At 40.8% G+C, this 20526-nt stretch overlaps 1 protein-coding gene across 4 annotated transcripts; it reads left to right on the forward strand.

The window, feature by feature from the left end:
* Nucleotides 1–26: 26 nt before the first annotated feature.
* Nucleotides 27–20107, forward strand: ttc7b (tetratricopeptide repeat domain 7B). Of its 4 annotated transcripts, XM_017302470.2 has the most exons (23): nucleotides 27–266; nucleotides 2202–2356; nucleotides 2443–2518; nucleotides 5134–5226; nucleotides 5488–5645; nucleotides 5979–6100; nucleotides 6697–6775; nucleotides 7312–7487; nucleotides 7587–7650; nucleotides 7732–7869; nucleotides 7977–8165; nucleotides 8269–8386; nucleotides 8644–8701; nucleotides 8863–8935; nucleotides 9076–9236; nucleotides 9324–9440; nucleotides 9526–9623; nucleotides 10941–11219; nucleotides 12454–12504; nucleotides 15459–15599; nucleotides 16693–16895; nucleotides 18606–18679; nucleotides 18976–20107. In XM_017302470.2, the coding sequence occupies exons 1-23, from the start codon at nucleotides 146–148 to the stop codon at nucleotides 19121–19123; spliced, it is 2892 nt and encodes a 963-aa protein (XP_017157959.1). In that variant the 5' UTR covers nucleotides 27–145; the 3' UTR covers nucleotides 19124–20107. The 4 variants fall into 4 exon arrangements, with proteins under 4 accessions (XP_017157959.1, XP_017157960.1, XP_017157962.1 ...); XM_017302471.2 differs by lacking the exon at nucleotides 12454–12504 and having other exon boundaries at nucleotides 28–266; XM_017302473.2 differs by lacking the exon at nucleotides 10941–11219 and having other exon boundaries at nucleotides 31–266.
* The last annotated feature ends 419 nt before the right edge of the window (nucleotides 20108–20526 follow it).

The following is a 20526-nucleotide window of genomic DNA, read 5'->3' on the forward strand; positions in this document are numbered from 1 at the left end:
GTTTTATCGCTTTATTTTCCTTCACCGGAAGCCTGCATGTTATACTTAGGTGTGAGCTTGACGGTTGTTCCAGCTGGAGGGAGAGAGAGGGAGCCTGTTGTGGTGTTTCTGACCGAGTCCAGTCCCCCCCCCTCAGTCACGAAACATGACGGCGAAGAAGTCTGGATCACGACTGGAGACCGAGATAGAGCGCTGCCGCTCGGAGGGCCAGTGGGACAAGATACCGGAGCTGGTTCGGCAGCTGCCGGCGAAACTTATATCCAACGGTAAGAAGCTCGTCCCGCAGCGGTAGCATTATTCATCAGGCCTCTCTTCCCCCGGCCTGGGTCTTTCCTACTTCCTGACAGCAACATCTCATAACACAGGATGTTTTGCACTCCGTTTTGATTAGAGGCAATGAAATGGTTAGAACTAAAGATAAATAAAAAAAAAATCAGAAATTATGTTTCCACTTTTGGTTGATTTCCACTACCACACCTTGAATTTTAGGATATGACCTGGTCTGGATCACCACTGTCCATTCAAACATGTTCCTCTTTAGCTTTTTTCTGGTTGTGTGACATGCTCATCCTGTATGACAAATAATTTAGCCAAGAAAGCTAAAGTGAAATAAGACAAATAATGTTTTTTCTCCTGCTCCACATCCGTCACTAAATTGATTGATTCTGGATGCTAGCAGGTTTCAACACTTTGTGCTTGTTTTTAGTTTTGCTTATCATCTTTCGTTGGGGTTAATTAGAGCCGAACCATTCAGAAAAATGCTTTAATGAACTCCGCGTCGTAAGGTTTGCTCTGTGGAGCGACATCGTTTGCCGAAACAAAAAATTAGATTTTCTTTCACTGACCTCTGTCTGCTAACTGTAAAAGGAAGCGCTATGGTGACGTATCGTAATGTTAATATTGCCATACTGATAGTGTTGTTTGCAAGCCATCTATTCAGCATGCAGAGAACTGTAGAAAAGCCCTTAACGACTTGAATAAGAACATTACAGATTTGCACAAGTTTGGAAAGTACTTTGGAGCCACTTATGAACAAATTTTGATTCTGGTTATATGAATATATTCTTATTTAGAGATGATGAAATCCAAGCTGTTTGGCCAATCTGAAGGTTTCAGGTGGATTAGACCTTGTGTGGATTATAATAAATCAACAGTACATTTAAATTTGTGCATCAAAGTCTTGATTTTTCGAAATTATTTCCATTTGTTTCAGAGAACATCTTTACTGCGTACAACCATCACCATCTGCAATAACTCTTGAATTAAATGAGTCACAACAATATATCATTTCCCTTTTTGGATCACTTAAGTATTTTTAACTTTGAATGTTCTAGCATTCGTGCTCATGAGGAGGGGATGGGAAATTCTGGCAACAGCTGTGAACTTTTACAATCTGCTCTAGCAAAAGCTTAATCTGGCAAAAAGATGAAGGAGAACTCCATTAACAGGAAAGCATCAGTCAGTCTCTGCTAACAGATCTCCATCCCTCTGTGTCACTTTACTGTGAAATGGTTCATGTTTTTCAGCACCTGAAACATCAGTTCTGATACCGACTTCCACAAATTAAAGGGTAGCATTTAAAACAGGATCTGCTAAAGTAAGGTGGCCAATAGAGTCGTACTGTTCCAGTAAACGGAGACCTGCAAAGTACTACTTTGGATATTTTCTCTTCTTTATTGTAAGAAGATTTACACATTCTTCTATAAAATGTGTCATTATGTTGCAGACTAAAACCAAGCTCTTGACAGAAGTCTAGTCTGTGTTATGGCGGAGTCTAGACTTGCTGATTGTTTTTATTTTTAATTTTTTTGAGTAATGCTCACTGTTATGGAAATAAACTCGATCCACTGGAGCTTTGAGCACTGGTTTGTGACTAGGATCAGAACTTGGATTAGGGACTGCTTTGGCTTTTCTTGGTACCTAATTCGTCCTGGTATTTGTGTTGTTTCTGTGTTGCTTGTTAAAGTTCAGAATTTTTTCTATCCTGTTAAATGGAGACCACAGACAGGGGCATATTCATTTAAAAATTTATAATTTTGGATAAAATTGTCCAATTTATGTTTGTTTTTTTCTTTTTGGTATCGTATTTGGTGCTTACACTCCTGTTTTTTTTTCTCCTCTGAAGTGAGCAACATGTCATTTTTTTTTAATTCTTTGCTAGTTGCTGTCGTTCTTAAAATGCTTTGCCTTTCTGTGTGTAGATGATTTAGGTGAGTTGCTGTTGGGAGAATCCAAGCTCCAGACGTACTTGAAAGAAAATCCCATCAAACAGGGTTCGAGCCCCCGAGGCACACGGGCCACACTGGTGGAGGTCAGGAAGCATCTTACGGCTGCTCTGGACCGAAGAAACCTCAAGGTAAACTCTGAAAGGAGCACCTGATGCATCGCTGACTGGATGACTTCTTGTACAAATATAACTCTTTCCATGTAACTTGTCTTCAGGCCGATTACCTCCAGGAAGCCAGCCTACTGATGGCCAAAATCTGTTATATTGAAGGAGAATACAGTAATGCTTTAGGTAATCTTTTTCTTTTTTTTTTATTTGATACTTTCTTACTTTAAATGCTGCTGGACTTAAAAATGTGTCGCTTTTTTACTCTTGATTAATTTGTTTCTAAAGATTTAGCAGGTGAATCTGTCAGGTCCTGTCTCAGGTCTTTGCTGGATGCTGTTTATTAGCATCTCATCATATTTTATATATATATATATATATATCTATCTCTAAATATTTGGATGTTTGCAACAGCTATTTCAGTTTGATATATCTAATAATTGATATACACAGTAATATTTCAGTATTGAAATTAGGTTTATTGGACTAACGGAAAATGTGCAGTATGCATTAACACAAAATTTGACGGATGCAAAAAATATGGGCACCTCAACAGAAAAGGGACATTAATATTTAGTAGATCCTCCTTTTGCAAAAATAACAGCCTCTAGTCGCTTCCTGTAGCTTTTAATGAGTTCCTAGATCCTGGATGAAGGTATTTTTGACCATTCCTCTTTACAAAACAATTCCAGTTCAGTTAAGTTTGATGGTCACCGAGCATGGACAGCCTGCTTCAAATCACCCCATAGATGTTCCAGTCTGGGGACTGGATGGCCATTCCAGAACATTGTAATTGTTCCTCTGCATGAATGCCTGAGTAGATTTGGAGCGGTGTTTTGGATCATTGTCTTGCTGAAATATCCATCCCCGGCGTAACTTCAACTTTGTAACTGATTCTTGAACATTATTCTCAAGAATCTGTTGATATTGAGTGGAATCCATGCGACCTTCAACTTTGACAAGATTCCCAGTGCCGGCATTGGCCACACAGCCCCAGAGCATGATGGAACCTCCACCAAATTTAACAGTGGCTGGCAAGTGTTTTTCTTGGAAAGCTGTGTTTTTTTGCCGCCATGCATAAGGGCTTTTTTTTATGACCAAACAACTAAATCTTTGTTTCATCAGTCCACAGGACCTTATTCCAAAATGAAGCTGGCTTGTCCAAATGTGCTTTTGCATATCTCAAAACGGCTCTGTTTGTGGCGTGCTTGCAGAAACGGCTTCTTTCGCATCACTCTCCCATACAGTTCCTGTATGGGAGAGTGCACCTTGTGCAAAGTGCGCTGAATTGTTGAACGATGCACAGAGACACCATCTGCAGCAAGATGATGCTGCAGGTCTTTGGAGGTGATCTGTGGGTTGTCATTGACTGTTCTCACCATTCTTCTTCTCTGCCTCGCTGATATTTTTCTTGACCTGCCACTTCTGGGCTTAACAAGAACTGTCACAGTGGTCTTCCATTTCCTTAATATGTTCCTCACAGTGGAAACTGACAGCTGAAATCTCAGATAACTTTTTGTATCCTTCCCCTAAACAACTATGTTGAACAATCTTTGTTTTCAGATCATTTGAGAGTTGTTTTGAGGTGCCCATGATGCCGCTCTTCAGAGGAGATTCAAATAGGAGAACAACTTGGATTTGGCCACCTTAAATACCTTTTCTCATGATTGGCTACACCTGGCTATGAAGTTCAAAGATTACTGAGGTTACCAAACCAATTTTGCGTTTTAGTAAGTCAGTGAAAAGTAGTTAGGAGTATTCAAATCAATGAAATGATGAGGGGACCCAAATTTTTACACCTGTCAAATTTTGTTTTAATGTATATTGCACATTTTCTGTTAGTACAATAAACCTCATTTCAATACTGAAATATTACTGTGTGTCCATCAGTTATTAGATATATCAAATTGAAGTAGCTGTTGCAATCACCCAAATATTTAGAAATAAAAATGATTAAGATTAACAGGGGTGCCCAAACTTTTTCATATGACTGTGTCTATATATATATATATATATATATATATATATATATATATAACCTTTCAGAGCAGCTGAAAAACTGTTCAGAGATGCTAATCATTTCCCACATTCTAAATCAAAAGGCTCTATGAATATAGGCCAGATACATTATTATTATTTTTTATTTTAACAGAAGTGCAGTTTTTAATATTTAATATTAGTTCGCACTAGTAGAAAATGATGTGGTGGAGATATTATCATTAAGGATTTCAATGATAGCATCAGCTTTGATAAATACAAATTTTCCTTGATGGAAACATGAAAGCGTGGAAGGGTGAATAATATAAAAATAGATGGATGGATGCATGTACGGAAGGGTTAATGGGATGATGGATAATGGAAAAAATGACGGATCTACTGATGGAAACAAAGGTGCATGGATAAATAATGGAAAAACGAATGAACGGAGGGATAAATAAATTACGATAACGAAAAAATGGATAGGTGTCATGATCGGTGGGTTTGGAATAGAAAATCTGAGGGGAAGATGGATTGAAAAAAGAATGGAGAAACAAAAAGGGAAACGAGTACAAGTTTTAGACAAGAGAATAGGGAATAAAGTGAGAAAATATGAATATTATTCTACAGTCCGACACTCACTCCTACTTCTCCAGACCTGAAAATACCTAAAACAAAATCCACCTTTTTCCAGATTACGTAAGAACCCAGTGTGTTGACCATGAAGACTTCAATACAAACGTTTGGCCTCTTTGAAGAGATGATTCTCGTTCTAATAGACGTTCACAGTCCAAGGACTGAACAGAGAACTTCTGCTTTTCCAGATTACTACAGCCAGGTGAACCTGGACGACCTGCAGCTGACTGGAGCTCCTGTGTACAGACTGTCTATGATAGCAGAGGCCTACGCCACCAAAGGTAAACACAGACACACTTGGGAGTCATTTGTAACCTCACAACCTTCTAAACATCCACTTCCACATCTCAAGTCCAATCTCCACTAATCTCTGTAGCAATGCTTTTTATCTCCACACGGGGGCAGCGCAGTATCTCTCAACTCAACCAAATTAAGCTGATATGTTAAAATATTAAAACTATATTTTGAGGCGTGATGCAATTAAGCTTACTGAAGCTTCTGTCACGTTTTGTTTCCTTTTCCGTTTCTCTGATCTCTCCCAGGCTTGTGTCTAGAGAAGATCCCGGATTCCTCTCCCTCTCTGTCGAACTCCGGCTCTCCGTCGACCAATCGGAGCCCGACAGCACGGGAGCAGGAAATCATCACCTGCTATGAAAAGTCCGGAGACATTGCTTTGCTGTACCTGCAGGAAGCGGAGAAGGTTTGTGTTTGAGGGGGAGAAGCTAGAACACGAACACTCACCAGATACTTCTAGAGCCAGGAAATGTTGTGCCATCCTTGTGGGAGTGTGATGATTACACTGGCAGTGAGCGAGTTTGATAAATGTGCTTCTGCTCATGATGGCCAGCTGACAAACAGAGCCGTCTTTATAGACAGAACAGTAGGAAACCAACAGATATATGAAGCTATAGAAAGGTCCTCTCTGCTAGTTTCTATTGATTTGGACGAAAATCAAGCATAACTTTCTCTAATTTTGCCTTAACAGTTTCCTTACTTTTGTTGTTCTGTTGTGTTTCTGTTTCTGTTTCTGTAGGCATTATCAGCAGGCATTCAGAACCGCAGCCCGAAACCAGGACCGGCGACTCAGGATCTGGAGCTGGGCTACTTCCTGGAGACGGGCCTGCAGAGGGCCCACGTCATTCACTTCCAGAACGGGTAAGATACACGATTGGAGAAAAGGGAAGGGTAGATATTAACGCAAGTTTACTGTGGGTCCTGGAAAAAAAAAAACAAGAATAGAAACATACTGCTGACATTCAGAAAAGCTTTTACATTGTTGTTGAAGACCAGTCACTTGGCAGAAATCGCACTCTTTTTTTCTTCTTTTTTTTTCTTTTGCAGTTGTGATCTGACAAAGCTGTTAACAGGTTGATATATGCAGTGCAGTGTGAATAGGACTTTACAGCTTTGAGGTTTTCTCACACTTATGTGGTTTTAGGATCAGAAAGGTTGAATTACATTTAGTCTGGCAACAGCTGGTGAAGCTTCCTGCTCAGAGAAAGTAGAGAGTGGCATGAGGTTTTTATTTATAGGGTTGTTTTTGTTCCGTCTCTTTTGGTCCATCTGTCTATTTATTTGTCAGTCCACCCCTATATTGGTTTGTCCGTCCATCAGTCAGTGAAAGGAATCTTAAAAGATCACTATTAAATTCTCAAGTTGGTTGGTAATATGATTTTAGCTGTAAAAAGGAAATATTTTCTTCTTTTAAAATTGGCAAAACATGACTTCTTTTTTTTTTTTTTTTTGTGCAGAAACCTGACGCGGGGTGTGGGCAGATTTCGGGAGATTCTTCGGGCTGTTGAAACCAGAACCACCCAGAACCTTCGCATGGTGAGAGTTCATTGGGGATGATATCTGTCTGTCTGTCAGATTTTTTTTTTCTCAGCTTCTAATTCCAAAAATCGTAAATAATTTGCATATAGTTGGATGAGTTTGTGTTTGACAGCCTTTCAGATTTGAGAAGAATAATTACTACTTAAATGTAGGCCTGTCACGATAACAATAGTAATGCTGTTATGAGACCTTTTTCTAGTAATATACTGATAATGGCATAATAATGCAAGTTCTCAAAGAGTAATAAACTTTCATTTTGTACAGAACACTCTGCACCTTAACTGGAAGTATCCAAAATAAAAAACACAATGGCCTCAAAAAAACATCAATTCTCAGAATGTAAAATTTCAAGCTTATTTTAATTTATCATCATCATTAATGGCTTATTGCGACATGATTATTTTAATCTTAAAATTTTCGTGCAGGACTTTGCTGATTTATTCTGTTTGCCATTTAAGTTGAACAGCACACAAATCAGCACACTCATGCTGTTTTGCTGCCCTTTTTAGTCTGTAATTTCGTCGTTTGTGCAGACGATAGCCCGACAGCTCGCAGAGATCCTGCTCCGAGGAATGTGTGAACAGAGCTACTGGTCTCCTCTGGAAGATCCTCCGTCAGTGTCACCCCTGGATAATCCCACGCAGCAAGGGCATACCTACCGCAAGAACTACACCCTGAGCCGACCCCCACGAGTGTACTCCGGAGAGAAGTATGACATTTTTTATAACATTTGTTGCTACGGATTCAAAACGGTCTCTCTGTTCTTCTCATCTCTGTCTGTCTTCATCTCTCTCTTGGTGCATTTCAGTTTGTTTTGTCCTCAGGAGAACACAGAGGAAGCTCTGCTGCTGCTGCTGATCAGTGAGTCTATGGTGAGATAGAGTCACACTTTTAAAACATTGTCAGATTTTGTGCAGATTTTACTTATTTATCTTTGCTTGTTTTCGTGCCAGGCCAACCGGGATGCTGTCCTGAGCAGGATCCCTGAGCACAACAACGACCGGATCATCAGCCTGCAGTCTGCCTCCGTGGTGTACGATCTGCTGACCATAGCGCTGGGCAGGAGGGGGCAGTATGAGATGCTGTCGGAGGTAAAATAAAACCACACAAGCCACACATTACCTGCACTCCTGAAATTAATGTTTCCAAGTAGACCGACAAATTCTGAGAAAACGGGCCGTGTTGCTGCCGTCCCCAGTGCTTGGAGAGAGCCATGAAGTTCGCTTTTGAGGAGTTCCATTTGTGGTACCAGCTCGCCTTGTCGCTAATGGCTGCCGGCAAATCCGCCCGCGCTGTCAAGGTTCTGAAGGAGTGCATCCGTCTGAAGCCTGATGACCCCACCATCCCACTGCTGGCCGTTAAACTGTGCATTGGTCCACTGCACTGGGTGAGAAGCACACAGCTCTTCCCAGAAGTGAAAGCAAAGCTTCACTTTTACAGTGTTTCTCTTTTGTGGTTTTGTCTTACATCTTAATACGCTGATATTTCAGTTGGACGAAGGGGAGAAGTTTGCAAAGATGGTGATTGACATGGGAGAGAAGGCAGCGGAGTTCAAAGCCAAAGGTCACTTGGCCGTCGGCCTGGTTTACAGCCTCAAAGCCACTGATGGCAAGTCTGCTTACTAATTTAAACCCGATCTCAGCCACACAACATATTCCATACTCTCATCATTCATTCCCTTCACGAAGCTGAAAAAAACTCTGGGAACGTCAGAGAAACGAATGTCTGTGCACTTAGGAGATTGTAACAGATTGACAAGTCAGGCAGAAAAACACCCCACCAAGTGTTTGTGCTTTTCTCTTATGTGTGTGTAATTGTGGTTGTCATATCTACAGCTTTTATTTTGTGTGTTTGCATCTCTTCAGCATCGCTGCGGAGCACGCAGGAGGACTACCAGAGGAAAGCTTTGTCGGCCTTTCAGAGGTATGAATGTGTTTCTTAAAAATACTTTAGAATTAAGTCCAAGTATTGAACTGTCCTGCTCTATTAAAGTAAACAGATTTATCTCTGAAATCTTGAAGTTACTGATGTCATTTTTGATTGAACATGTCTGAGCACAAAATGTTTTTGTTTTTCATCTGCAGAGCTCAGAGCATGTCTCCCACTGACCATCTGGCAGCTTTTTATTTGGCGCTGCAGCTTGCCATTTCCAGACAGGTAACGCCAACAAACTAAAAATCAAAAACCGAAGCATTCAAAACACAAGAAAAAGATTTACTTCCCCTTCAGGTCCACAAGGTTGTGCTTTATGTTAACTCTAGTGAAGACCTGTAGCATGTGTGCGTGTGTGTGTGTAGATCCCCGAGGCGTTAGGGTATGTTCGACAGGCGCTGCAGCTACAAGGAGACGACGTCCACTCCCTCCACCTGCTGGCCCTGCTTCTGTCTGCCCAGAAACATTACCATGACGCCCTCAACATCATAGAGATGGCCCTGTCCGAGTATCCCGAGAACTTCAAGTGAGCGAAACATTCCCCAAACAGCATTTCTCGTCTGTCTAACGGAGTGGCAGACCCTCCTGAGCTGATGGTGTCTGTGCCGTGTAGTCTGCTGTATACGAAGGTGAAGCTGGAGGCCATGTGTAGAGGACCGGAGGAAGCGCTGCTCACCTGCAAACACATGCTCCAGATCTGGAAGAGCTTCTACAACCTCACCAACCCTAGGTACACACGCCAGTGCAACAGAAGTGTGACTATTACAGAAACCGAATGCCTGTTTGTCTTGACTGATGGGTTTTGTGGTTGGCAGCGATTCAGGGCGTGGCAGCAGCCTGTTGGACAGGGCCATACCAGACAGACGACAGCTCAATGCCATGACGCTGCCTGACTTCAGTGACCCTGACGCTGGTAGGCACAGACACACACACACACACACACACCTGCTGTAAAGGGCTCCTGGATCTTCCTGCTATCACAGTGCCTTGAAAAATGCTCCTGCTTTTTTTATTATTATTATTTGGGTTTCTTCTGATGGACTGACACAAAGTAGTGCAGAACTGTGAAGTTATGAGAAGAAGTGTACTTTACTTTAAAATGTTTTCATAATTAAAATCTGAAAAGTGTGTCATACATATAAGCTCATCCCTCTGAGTCAATACTCTACCGCCTTTGACTACAACTGGGAGTCTTTTACAGCCTAGTCAGTTTGGATGGAAACCTTTTGTGAAAATGGATTTTTAAAATGTCTCCATTGATTCTCAGTTGGTCTGGACTTTGACTAGGATATTTTCACCACATGAACATGCGTCAATCTAAAACCATCCCATCGTAGCTCTGGTTGGATGTTTGTGGTTGTTGTCCTGAAGTTCCTTTCATATATTGAGTCTTTTGTAGAACCAACTGCTTTTGTTGAAACATTTTTCCTGTATTTAACGGGTTTTTTTTTCATCCTTCTCTCAGCTCCAACTGCATCACCTGTCCCTGCGAAACAATGTTTCACTGTGGGGATGGTTTATGATGCAGTGTTAGTTTTCTGGCACTGGCAGCGCTTTGCATGCAGGTCAAAAAGTTACATTTCGAACTCATCTGACCAGAGTGCCTTCTTCTGCATATCTGCTGTGTCCCTGCATGCAGATATGCACAGACACAGCTCTGTTAGCAAACTGCTAACTGATTGTGGTATTTTCTCTGCTATTTAATGTCAGATTTGTAGAGGATGAGATGGGCTGAACTGAACTTTGAAAGCTTTGCGATATTGTTTTATAGCCTCATCCCTGACCGGCCTGGTATGTCCCAGTCTTCATGACGCTGCTTGTTCACTAACGTTCCCCAAAAAGTCGTTGAGGCTGTTGCAGGACAGTGGCATTTATACTGAGATAAAATTACACACACATGTATTCAATTTACTTATTAGGTGGCATCTAATAACAACAACAGGTTGAGCTGGAGTTTATTTTGGGGTATGAAGGTAAAGACAGCTTTTTACAAATGCATGCTGCACCTTTCGGATTACTTGTAAAATATTTTTAAAACGTTGTACCTCTTTCTTTTCTCTTCTCAGTGATGCACTATTTTTGTTGGTTTATCAAGCCACAATAAAATAGGCTGAAGTTTGTTTTTATAATGTGTTTTAAGGAGTATGAAAACCTATCACCTGCCTGCTCTTTTCTATTTCGTCATTGCTTCGTTAATGATTCTTTTTCTGTTTTATTTCCTCTGTTTTAGTCTCAGGTTCTTCCTCCTCCCTCTCTGGTTCTGAGCCAATCTCTCCCACCTCCCCGTCCACCGTCTCCTCCCTCTCCTCTCCGCTGCCCTCCCCTTCATCGCCGCTCTACATTTTCCAGCCTCCTCCCATTCTCACTCCAACCAGAAACCCAACCGGTCTCTCCCCTCTCCCGTCTCCTCCCCCTTCCCGTCCCCGTCCTCTTCTTCCTCCTCCACCCACCAAGACCAGGACTCACTCGTTTTGCAACCACATTGTTCTGCAGCAGCTTTCCAACTGTAGTGAGCCTTCGTGTACACCCTGTCTGTAGCATGGTGTGCAGAGTGACCTGAAAAGACACAGTTTGGTTGTAGAACTGCGTAGAGTTGGAGTGTTAACTTGTAGCTGTTTGTTAAGGAAAGATGACAGCATGCTAATCATAATCATGGCAGGAATATTGGCTGAGGAGAGCACTCAGCCAAGTGTTTAATCTGGCATTAAATTCTTACCTAACTGATCAGGTCTCAGTTTATGCAAATAAACACTTAGTAACATCACACAGACAATATTTTAAAATATTAAGTTGCAGAAACTCAAGGGGACATTTTTGAGGTGTGCGTGTATGAAGCTGTAGATTATAATCCAATGGCAGAGATTATTTACAATAGCGAAAATAAAATATGTGCTAATTTTACCTAGGGCTTTAATGATTAATTGTGATCTATTGATTATTAAAATAATTGTCAGCCAATTTAGCAACTGAATAATCGTTAACAGGAGCATACAGAAATTTAAAAAGGCCATTTGTATAAAGAACGCCACCATCAGAGCAGTAACTTTGTAAAAACGGTACAAAAATACATTTCATGTAAGATTTAAAAAAAAAAGCCTTCTTTGTATGATCATTCAAGAGGAACCATTCAAACTGGCGTATTTTACTCAGATCTAGATTCTTTCTTCATGCAAGTAAAATTAGATGGATAAAAAGATAGACTGAAAACTTTAGAAATTAAAGTTTTCAGTCTTTATAAGTAAGTATTTCAAATGCCTCTTATAGATGTATTGAAGGAAATGTTTTTTTTCCCCTGCTGTGTTTACTGCTCTGCATCTTCTTTTCCTTTTTATATTTTTGTTGTTTCAGACGCCACTTTGATCCTTTCCTCACTCCCCTCCAAACTCATCTTGTCTGTTAATGTCATCATTTGTGTGTGAATGTGTGTGTTTTAATTTAGTTGGGAAGCCAGAAAAAAAACAAAACAACAAAAAAAAAAAAAACATGAAGCGCTCACGAGGAATGAACCAAAATAAAAAAAGGTTTGGCAGTAAATTAATTCAAATTTATGGCTACTTTTAAAGTGTTAATTTGACCAAATAGGATGAATTACCTGACTTTGTGTGTGTGGTCATGTGGTTCTTGAGCTTCCTGTGAAAAATGAAAACCTTATGCTCTTTATTTCTTCTCTGTTCCTTCCTTTTTTCAATCATTAACAAATGGCTGTTTTTTTTCTCCCATCCTTCCGTTTTTGTTTTTCCAAGGCGGCCCTCAGGACGCTAACACTCTTGGTTTTCCCTCCATGTTTTCTGTTTGTAAGTAGCCATGTAACCTTCACCGTATCTCTTTTATTTCATCCATTATCTTTATTTATTTTTTTTCCTACCTCCCCTCTTTTGTCCTGGTAAGGTTGAGATTCATTTATTCAAGGAGGAATGTCCACAAAACTTTCACTCTCTCATTCAGGTTGTCGAAGATAATTAGTACTGGATTCAATTAGATTATTATGATTATTTTATAAACCAATCAGTCGGATATATTTATCAATCTGACATGAATTCTTTAGTTTCCTAGAGAATGAGCACCATCAGTGTAAAAAAAGGGGAGTTTGATTTATTTCCCAGTGCTGTGATTTATGTGCAATCAAAGACGTGATTAAAAATGGGTAAAATCGCCGTGAGATCCAAATTTTAAGTCTACGTCTATTGTTCATCAAACTAAGATATGTAGTGAAAAATTAACCAAACACAATAAAAAATGAAAATGGTCACTAATGTTTTACGGTTTAGTCTCTGATACTTCACCAGATTTTTGTGAAAAACTCGTCTGAAAAGATCCTTGCTTAATCTGTTTTCTATGTATTCTTAATCAAAACGGAGAGGATTTAGTGTTTTTTCTTGTTATTTATTCAGAGTAACGGTGAATTTGCCTCTCTGGTGTCCGGCTGAAAACATCAGGCTCTTGCTCACCGGATCTGTGGGACTTTCAGTCAGCCTCACTGGGTTCAGCTGATCAGGCCGTTTCCTCATGGAATCCGCACATCTTGATGATTAGTGCCCGACTTTAGAGGCGTCTGTTATCCGGGATGTTGCTCCAATTAGGAAGCGACAAACGGGAAGTGATGTGTGGGATGCTGTTGTGACAACCCTTTAAAAACTTTTTATAAAGGGAGCTAGAGATATTTTCATGCAAAGTACTGAAAAATCTCTCGAAATACCTTAAAAATGAAAATCACCATCATAACCATTTTTAACTTTAACCTTAAAATTCATAATGGTTACAAGAAGGCATATCGTGTAAAATAGAAAAAAATAGCTTTTTTTGTCCCACAGAGGGGGAATACAGTCATCATAAATCAGAAAATAAAGGTACAAAATGATTCAAAGCATCTAGCTTTCTTATTTGAGCAAAAATACTTAAGAATACTTGAGAAATAAGTGGGTTTTAAAGTAGTTTACTGTGATAACGGAGCAGAAACTAGATTTTTTCCGGCATTTGTTTCCTCCTTAAGGACAGGAAAGGGCAACAAATCATCATTGACTTCTGGAAGGAGAAGACGAGACCACTTCCTGTTCCTGAGCTAAATCATTAGTCACATTCGGCTATGATATGAACATATCACTACGATACTCGTTTCCAAGAAGCTTGCTCACAAACACGTGGATTGTCCCGCCTGATGTGCCGCAAATAAACTAAAGACAAACCTCACAAGAGCAAACGGGAAACAAAGACCGTGTTTTAGAGGATGCGTACGTCTGACGTCCAACCTGTTTAATAGAACAGCTTTAACTAAATGTCATTTGAGTAAATAAAATTAGCTTCTCGCCTGCATGAGTGGAAAGCACAGGGCTGCTTCCAGGCTCGGATCAAGGCAGAAACGGACTGAAACTGCCAGCTAATATGAAAATACGTTGGCAAAAACTGTGAAACGCCAAGACAGGGAAAATGATGCTGCAAAAAAGTTTCGGGGCGCTAACTCGCGTCACATTTTAAAGTTATAAGACTTTTAAATGCTCCAATTGGTTTTCTGACCTAAATGTATTTAGCTCCCCTGTCCCTGATGAAGGATATATCCCCACAGCATGACGCTGCCACCACCATGTCTTACTGTGTGCTGAGAGAGATGTGAGGTGTTTTTTTTTTTTTTTAAAAAGCTCATTTGGTCTCATTTGACCAAATCTTCAACAAAAAGTTTGTTTTCCATACATGACCTCTGGGACTTTTTTTTTTTTTCCCCAGCAATGGTTTTCATTTTTCTTCTATTGAGCCCGGATTTGTTGAGAGCATGACTGATGGTTGTCCTGCCAACCGATTCTCTGCAGCTCCTCCAGAGTAATCTTGGGCCTCTTGGCTGCTTCTGTGGTGAATGCAGACTTGCCATCTCAGTTTAGTTACCGTGTCTTGGCAGGTCTATTCTCTTTAATTTAAAAAAAAAAAATGCTCCATGAGGTTCAACTGTTGTATAATCCAACCTTCTCAGAAAATGTTCCTTTGTCTTTATGATTCTGTTTGTTCAATAACTTTCTCGGAGTAAAAGCAGCTGAAACTTTTCTGTTGTTTGTGTAGAAACAAACTCGTTCACATTTATGCTCTACATTGTGTTGGTCTATCACTTAAAATCTCAGTGAAGATCATTTAGTTCTTTGCTTTCAACGTGACATGATGTGCTGCAGAGCAGAGTGTAAGTGACTACTTTCCAAAACGGCATCTGCAAACAGGATTCCCAGCTCGTGTTTGTGTCGAGCAAATTAAACTTCCTTTTGTCATTTCCCCAAAATCCTCTTATCAGCACTTCTCTTTTCCTTTTTTGAAGCTTAAAATAAACTCTTTAATCTCCATCTCTGCCATCTCTCTCGTATGAGTGGGTGTTCTGGCTAAAATCAGAAAATTAAAAATATAGACTACAGTGTAGACTGACATCAACGTAGACTGTAAAGAGCCTGGATGTTTGTTTTTTTAGCTGCTAAGCAGCAGTGTGTTGTAGTTTTGTGCACGATGTTTTTTTTTTTTTTAACTCACTTATGCAGCACCGTAACAGTGTGGCATGGTGTGTACTGCATATCTGTGTGAGCTTCTTCACTGCGACAGAACACACACTTTCAGCTCCTCATTGCGTTTCTGCAGGTGTGGTCAGTGAGTTCTGCTCTTGGCCGCCTCACTAAAAGTCATTTTCTGCTTAGCTGCTTCTCAGCTGTCAGTCGGTAGGTTTTGGCAGCTGTTTTCGTGTGTTTTAACAAAGCGATGGATTTTTTTTTTCCTCACCCTGCAGGCTCGGTGCACGCTACGTCCATAGCAGCCAGCCGGGTGGAGCAGGCTCTGTCGGAGGTGGCCTCTTCCCTGCAGAGCAGCGCCCCCAAACATGGACCCCCGCACCCCTGGCTGACCCTGGCTCAGATCTGGCTTCATGCAGGTCTGCTTCCACACGTTGATTTTACGTGAACTCTTATTGCAGCGACATTTCCTTGAAAAAAGGTTTCCTCAACCCGTAGTTGTCACTGAATACAGATTGTGACTTGGAGCATTCCTTTATGGTAAAATAGAGACAAATATTTCATGTTTCTCCCAGGACAAACCAACCATAGATGACTGGATGGATGTAAGATTTAACAATTTTGTTTATGGTGACAAAGTTAGGTGGACTATTTGAAACTCGGATCAAATTTTCTTTTCAGAGACGGAGCTTAATAAAACGACCCTGATAATCTACTCTTATAACACTCGCCCTTTATCATTATTTTATTTTATGTTCTCAGTTTGTGTATTTTTAATTGTATTTCTGGCTATTTAATTTTTGGAAATAGAGTTGTGAAGTTCTCTTATTTTATCCTTTCTTCTTAAGTATGCAATTGGCATTATGATTGGTAAAATGTACTTACGTGGGAATCAATACAGATAAAAAAAAAAAGCACTGCTCATAACCTAGATGGTAACATCCTGGTTACAAGCAGCTGAAAAGGGATTCATCTGCACTTTGAACTTGCTTCCTCCTACTTACTCCAGCAGCCGTGGCGAGCGTGCTGCCGTCGGCTCTTTCTGATTGGATATCGGATCTCCCTCTCTCTGTGTGCCGGGGCCCTGATTCTTTCTCTCTGCACCGGCTACAGACATTTGCAGAGCAGAATGTAAACAGAAGCAGACGGCTCCCATAAATACACACTGACACACCAACAGAGGCGGTTTGTGTTGCTGTTTATCTGCCCGGCTGCTTCCTCTCGTCGGGCGGTCATTTCCAGCTTGGCGACACAACTAATGTAATCAGCCAATTAGGGGGCAGATAGAGGGACCGTTCATTTCCTCCCTCCTGCCCTGCCGATATCGCTCAGTCTTCATCATCGAAGTAATGAAGGCTTCAGATCGCACGCCTCTGTTTGCGTCGCTTTTGAGACCGCAGCTCCATAGATTCCGTTTTGATATCCATTTTGGCGTGGCTTTTACTCCAATAAGTGCCGCTTTCTGGCAGTCTGCAACCTTTCCCCTCTCTCTGTATCTGTTTTCTCCCACAGCTGAGGTGTACATCGGCATGTCGAAACCTGCAGAGGCCACGGCGTGCACCCAGGAGGCCGCCAACCTGTCCCCCACCTCCCACAACATGATGTACATGAGGGGCCAGATAGCCGAGCTGAGGGGCAACATAGACGAAGCCAAACGATGGTACGAAGAAGCCCTGTCCATCAACCCGACTCATGTCAAAACCATGCAGAGACTGGTAAGATACCAACACACCTGCTGTGTTTCTGTGCAAAACTCTTGAAGCAGCCTTCAGCTCTATGGATTTTACTCCAAATAAGTCATTTTCATTTTTTTTTTAAGGTAATCCAGACCTTTTCTTTTTCTGTTTTTTCTTCTTTTTTTTCCCTCTCATTGAAGCAACACATATTCACAGTCAGTTTACTGCCCTGAGCAAATCAGCCTACATCAGTGCGGAATTAGTGTCTTAAATTAGATACCCGTGGCTGTTTATTTCTTCTTGATGCATGCAACGCTCAGCGTAAATGTTTCCAACAAAGGTCTTGTGTTTGCATGATTGCTAAACAAGTCTAAACTAAGCAGGACAAATTCCTGGAGAAATTGCCTTCGACTTGATCAGACTTCCTGTCCCTCGCCTCTTCACAGCTGCTGAAGAAGCTCAAACTTTCCAAATGTGTCTAAATGATTCAGATATGTAGAAAATGCGTCTTGTTACAAAATCTCCTTGAACTGACAGTGATTCTTTGTGGTAGAAACAAAAATAAAAGCCTGGTAAAAAAAAAAAAAAGAAAGATTTTCTCTTTTGAAACTTTTGAATTTTCTAAGAGGACTTTTGTGTTCAAAACCAACATGGTTTTGAACACAAATCAGGAATAAACTTTGCACAACCATTTACTCAAAAATGCATGCAGTATAATTTGGTTATGTTAACATGCATAACTCAAAAGTGGTAAACAAAAATATAAATGCAGTTGTAAAAGTACTGCAGGTAAAAAGTACAATTTGAAATTGATAAGAAAAACATTTTTTGTTCATGTATGTGGGGATGTTTTTTAACACCTGTGTGGGCCTGGCACTGTGGTTAAAAGTGTGAACCACCTCTTTCGCTTTAAGGCTGTCATATATTGCAACATGATAACAGTGGTCTGGTTTTTACTGGGTTCCTTACATTAGTTGAGTCTAATCTCGGGAGTACAACAAATTCCACACTTTTGTTTAACAATAGATTTTGTCAAACAAGATGGTACTGAATTGGAAAAGCTATGAGTGAAAAACCAAGTACACTTCAGCATCCAGCTGCTTTTAGAACCACATTTAGCAGCAGTAACTCAGTAATTTGCTGTCTGACTTCATCAGCCTCTCGCATCATTTTAATAGGATTTCACATCAGTCTTTTTTTAAAGCGACGCTTTGGTCCATTGGAATTTGTAAACCCTGGTTTCTGCGCCGCTCCAATAAGGCCGTAGAAGCCAAATCTGGGCGTGGTCCGACTTTGGTCCTTGACTCTAGTTCCAGTGCAAGCCCAGATCATTGTCCCTCCACCACCCTTGCTTCTCGGTTGGGTTGAGGAATTTTGGTTTCCTCCAAAATGAACACCATTCCTGAAGTCAACATTACAAAAATGCCAGTACCATATTCTCTTTTTAGAGGGAAAAACACATTTTCTTGGCATCGTCTCATAATAATTTATACTTTTTCCGTCTATTACTAACAGTGCTGTCATGAACATGAACATTCAGAATAAAGCATTCAAAGTCTGAAACAGCTTTTGTATGTCTAAAGCTAAATTTACTTCTGCTGGTGCAATTGTTTGACACCCTAAATACTTTCCTGATTATGTGTAAAAATGCTTTCATGGCTGTCTTGATCAAAATCACTGAAATGACAAAACAATTTTATTGGTTATTATAAATAATGATTAAGTGGTGATGTTTATGGGTCTCCTCAGGGTCTGATTCTGCACCAGCTGCAGCGCTACAGTCTGTCTGAGAAAGTCCTAAGGGATGCTGTGCAGGTCAACAGGTATGGTTTTTATCACAACTCTTTAGATTTACTTTACCCCTGTAATCTTTTATTTTCTTATTTCTTAAAGACATGTCGCCACCTTCCTAAAATAATGGCCTATGTCCTTTTTTTGCCTAAAGTAATTTTTTTGTTTTTTTGGTTGGTTGCCTAAAACATCTTTTGGCAAACAAACGACTCAGGCCATTATTTTAGGAAGGCGATAATATGCTTGTTTTAGCAAGTTTCCTTCCCTCCCCCCCACCCCCCTCATTTACATTTAATCAGTGAAAACAATTTGCCTCTTGCCTCGTCAGCACTTCTCATGACGTGTGGAACAGTCTGGGCGAGGTGCTGCAGGCTCAGGGGAATGCCGCTGCCGCCACCGAGTGTTTCCTCACCGCCTTGGAGCTGGAGGCCAGCAGCCCCATCCTGCCGTTCACCATCATTCCCCGAGCGCTATGAGACGCGGCGCAGTCCCAAACCTGCTCCGTACACACACACACACACGACTGCGTGCAAACAGCTGTGCAGCCATTTCTCACACCTTGTACATAATGCAAATAACAGTATTTTCCTCTGCTGACCGTGTGTGTGCATGCATGTGTGTGTGCATGTGTGTTGGTGCTGAAGCGTTTGTTTCAGTCTGTGCATGCACCTCTGTGTATGCGGTGCCAACACGTTTCCTGCGTCTTGTCCGTGCGCCTTTGTTGTTGTTGTAAATACGATGATGTTTGCATTCAGAAGCCTAAGATTTTTGTTTACATTTTTATTTAGTCCAAAGAAACACACAGGTTTGTTCAAAATCCGATTACTGCCAGGAAAATACTTTTATTTACGTTTGCTTTAAGAGCCAAACATTCTTGCTAAAACAACAAAATTCACCTGTTGCTGTTAAGCCAGAGAGGATTTCTGTTACTGTATGGCTGGATAATCCACTGGAGACATGATCATAAGCTCAATCAGTCAATAAATGCCAAAAAACCTGGATGGATTTACGCAGACGACAGGATGTTTTAGCATTTTGTAGCAGTTTTGTCACAACGAAGCATGCTTTATTTAGTTTACAGAATATCCTCATATGCACAGTTCAAACACTGTTACTGACAAATGTTTAGCAGGAATCTGTTACAAATTACTTGTCCAAAATCAGGTTTTCTGTGTAAATCCATCCACCTCGTTTGTGTCTTTGCATCCAGTCACAGCCAGGTTATTTTATTTTTATTTTTTATTATTATTATAAATACAAAGAGTTATTGCTGTATATTTGATGAACCCTTGTGTTTTATTATTTTAGAGAGTAAATTATGATTATACAGAGCGATGCTGTGGGAGGAAAGCGAGAAAGAGGAACGGGTTCGATGTGATCAGTCAGTGAGTCGTTTTTGCTGTAAATCATTGACTGAAATTAGAATAATAACAATAATAAAGATCCTCGGTAAACAAAGACCTCTGCAAAGCTGTGTGTGGTGTTCTCTTTGGGCATGACCCCGGGGCTAGTGGTGTCCTTTACTCTCTCAGGTGTGTCCTGCTTTGTCCCAGAGGATCACGGCGCGGACAGGTTTTGTCCTGGAGTGTCAGGAAGCCACGGCCCCCTGCTGCCCTGAGGTCTCCAACCGAGTCTCGCATGTCACCAGCAGTTAGTCTCCCAGGAAGGTCATCGATGTGGCCCTCAGTAAAACTGGAAATGCGTAGACCATAAAAAAGATCACTACATAAGGAGATTTAAGCCTTTTTTTCCATTTTTGACCTAACGGGTTAAAGTAGCACCCTGGAACTGCTAATTAAATGCACACTGTTAACTAGAGTATAACCACCTCTATAAAAAATAAGCAGGAGTGCATCACACAATACCAAGGAGAAATACG

This window comes from Poecilia reticulata, chromosome 22, assembly GCF_904066995.2.
Source record: "Poecilia reticulata chromosome 22, P_reticulata-male-v2, whole genome shotgun sequence".
Lineage (NCBI taxonomy): Eukaryota > Metazoa > Chordata > Actinopteri > Cyprinodontiformes > Poeciliidae > Poecilia > Poecilia reticulata.